Source organism: Helianthus annuus, chromosome 11, assembly GCF_002127325.2.
Source record: "Helianthus annuus cultivar XRQ/B chromosome 11, HanXRQr2.0-SUNRISE, whole genome shotgun sequence".
Lineage (NCBI taxonomy): Eukaryota > Viridiplantae > Streptophyta > Magnoliopsida > Asterales > Asteraceae > Helianthus > Helianthus annuus.
This window is the reverse complement of record NC_035443.2, coordinates 181,297,170-181,300,378: the sequence shown is the minus strand read 5'-3', so window position 1 is coordinate 181,300,378 and position 3,209 is coordinate 181,297,170. Positions and strand designations below refer to the sequence as shown.

Below are 3,209 nucleotides of genomic sequence, written 5' to 3'. Positions count from 1 at the left end.
TTGTTTCCTTACTTGTAAGAATATTACTTCACGCCGGGGATGGTTACGGAAAGAAACCTCGTCTCTCCTCATAATGAGCTCACAGTGTTTTGTTTCACTCCAAGCTATATCGGTCGAAGAGATTTGGAAGATAACCCCCTGTTAAGACTATTATGCACAACTGTAGACCAATTCTCAAGGACCTGCTTGGGCCTTGGAGGAACTAAAAAGCATTTGTTGAGAAAAGTGAGGGGTCTTCTTGCAATATGATATCAAAGTAACGTCGGCTTGTCGTCGTCCAGATTGTCTTTTATGTTCACATGTCAGTAAACACTTGTTGTAAAGTTTAAAATTTTCTAATGGGGAAGGCGGCTCTTTAGTAATAATAAAGGCCCAAAGTTTTGTAAAGCTATAGTTTTTAATAATTTAAGTAATAAATAGTATGATAAAAGTGTTAACAATCTATATATAAGAGTTAAATGCTTGGTTGGTCCCTGTGGTTTGCAAAAATTTCATACTTGGTCCTAGTGGTTTACTAATTACACGCGTGGTCCTAAAAGTTGTCAAAAATGAACTCGGTTGGTCCCCTGACCTAACCTCTGTTAAATTTCTCAGTTAAGTTGATGTTAAATGACCAAATTGCCCTCAACAAATTATTGTTTATTATCTTTCTCCTCTGGAATCTCAAATGCAGAAAAAACCCCTCAATTGACTTTGATTCATTCTACTCATCATCACAACCCATTTCCACTTTTTTCTTTCCCTTTTCAACATTCACCAATTCATTTCACTTTCACATATTCATTAAGCTTCAATTGAAGCTTCTTTGTTTGCAATTAGACATTCCTCGATAGATATCATCGAAAGCCATGGGGATTTTGCCATTTGGGTTCGTTTTATTGGCAATTTTTGTTACGCTAACATACGCAGATGACACCTCTAGGGTTTCTAAGTCTGTTTGTCCTCTTAAATCGATCAAAGATTCAATCTTTGCTTCTCTGTCTCCGGTTTGTCCTATGAATTCGATTGATTATTCTTTCGGTGTTATTGAGGTATCATACAGCTCCTTTTCTCTTTAATTTGTATAATGAGATTGGTTTTTTTTTTTTTTTTATTGTTGTATGTTAGAATCATACAGTCAAACATTTTTGTTAGCAAGATCAATTTTTTTAGCTTCAAGGCATTTGATTATAGTCAAACAAGTTGCTATTAAGTCAAAAGCAACATTGTGAACGATAATGAGCTTTTAGTTATTTTAGTAGTTGTTTGTAAATAATTCTGATACTTATAACTAGTCAAAGATGATTGTATAAATGTTGGGTTTTGGTCACTAACTCCTCTTTGCAATTTTAGGGAGATGAGATGTCGTTGCAAAAGGCGTTAAATATGGTTAACGGGAATGCTGAAAGTTATGTTGTGTTCCTATTTTATGCATTTCCGGCAACTTCGTTTTTCAGATCTGAACCATCTCATGCTTCGATTGAACATATGGCAGTTATGATTAAAGACCTAATCCTTGCCGGCTTCATTTTTCAGATTTGAGCTCGACCCTATGCCATGAATCTGATGTAACCACCGGACAACAATGGCTTCCTTTTTTAAGTTAGATCGACACAAATGGACCAGAGAGGGAATGGGGGTGTTTGGTGGTGGTGGGTGTTCGGTGCTCGAGAGGAGACAGTGGTGGTGGGTGTTCAGTGCCGGTGGTTGTTCGGCGGTGAAGGAGGGATGTTGGTGGTGGGTGTTCAATGGTGGTGATGGTGTTGGTCTTGGGTAGAAGAAGAAGAAAGGTGGAGAGAGAATTATGATTTTAATTGTTGAGGGCAATTTGGTCATTTAACATCAACTTAAATGAGAAATTTAACAGAGGTTAGGTCAGGGGACCAACCGAGTTCATTTTTGACAACTTTTGGGACCACGCGTGTAATTAGTAAACCACTAGGACAAAGTATGAAATTTTTGCAAACCACAGGGACCAACCAAGCATTTAACTCCTATATATAATAAAAGAAACCAATTGAGGGACACTTGTCATTATTCTAGACCATCATTAATTTTATATAATTATTATTTTATTTAAATTATTAAATTTAATATGTTTCAAACATTTAAGAAATACGGATAAAGTTCCATAAAATATCTTATTATTTATTTATATTAATTACTAGATTAGAAATTATATCTGAATTCCTTAATTGTAGATAATTATTATATAATTTAAATTAGAGTAAATTACGATTTTGGCCCCTGTGGTTATATCACTTTTACCGTAGCCCAAAAAAGAATTTTTTAACATCTGAGCGCACGACGTCTTTTTTTCTAACCCTTTTGGCCCCTAACGTCTTTTTTTCTAACCCATTTGGCTCCTAACATTTACTTGATAGGGTTAGTGTTAGGGGCCAAAAGGGTTAAAAAAACGTTGGGGATCAGATGTTAAAAAAATTCTTTTTTGGGCTAAAAGGGTAAAAGCGATATAACCACAGGGACCAAAATCGTAATTTACTATTTCAACATTTTTTAGAACTAATAAATTAAGACCACTATTATTTAAATAAAACTTGGGTTATTAAATATATGTTCACATGACTGTTAAAACTCGTGAGAAAGTAGATAATACAGTTTGTCTTCTAATCGATGATTCAAATGCTTTCATATTTATAAACTTGACAAACATCACAAGTTTTGATCATACATGACATAAAATTTTGTTTGGATGTCAGAAAACCGTCTTAAAAATATCGTTTTATAATTGTTAAATCTTCGTTATTAATTATTTGATTTTTTATTTACTTAACCCGTGTAATATACGGGGTTATAAACTAGTGAAATTATAAAAGAAATTATGATAAAAGTTTAATCGATTTAGAGAGTTTGAAAACAGGGGCGTAGCTTAAGAGGGGCCGGGAGGGGCGCCCGACCCCCCGAACTTTTCGCTCAGTAGTGTTATATATCTAGTTTTCGTATAAATTTTTTTGGGTATATACGTTTTCGACCCACCCCCCCCCCCCCCCCCGGTTCTATAGAAATTTTTGGGCATATACGTTTTTGACCCCCCGATCTTCATTGTCAAGCTTCGCCACTGTTTGAAAATAGTTTTGGTTTCTGTTATTGTTATTATAGAATTGTTAAGATTGATCTATAATAAAAGTTTAATATAAATTAGAGTTAATTGCCCGGATGGTCCCTGTGGTTTCACATTTTTTCACGTTTAGTCCCCACCATTTGGAAAT

The 3,209-nt window shown here is 34.8% G+C and overlaps 1 protein-coding gene across 1 annotated transcript; it reads left to right on the top strand.

Moving 5' to 3' along the window:
- The first annotated feature begins 659 nt into the window (after positions 1 to 659).
- On the top strand, positions 660 to 1,887 carry LOC110887436 (5'-adenylylsulfate reductase-like 4). Its single transcript, XM_022135071.2, has 2 exons — positions 660 to 1,031; positions 1,333 to 1,887. The coding sequence occupies exons 1-2, from the start codon at positions 849 to 851 to the stop codon at positions 1,519 to 1,521; spliced, it is 372 nt and encodes a 123-aa protein (XP_021990763.1). The 5' UTR covers positions 660 to 848; the 3' UTR covers positions 1,522 to 1,887.
- The last annotated feature ends 1,322 nt before the right edge of the window (positions 1,888 to 3,209 follow it).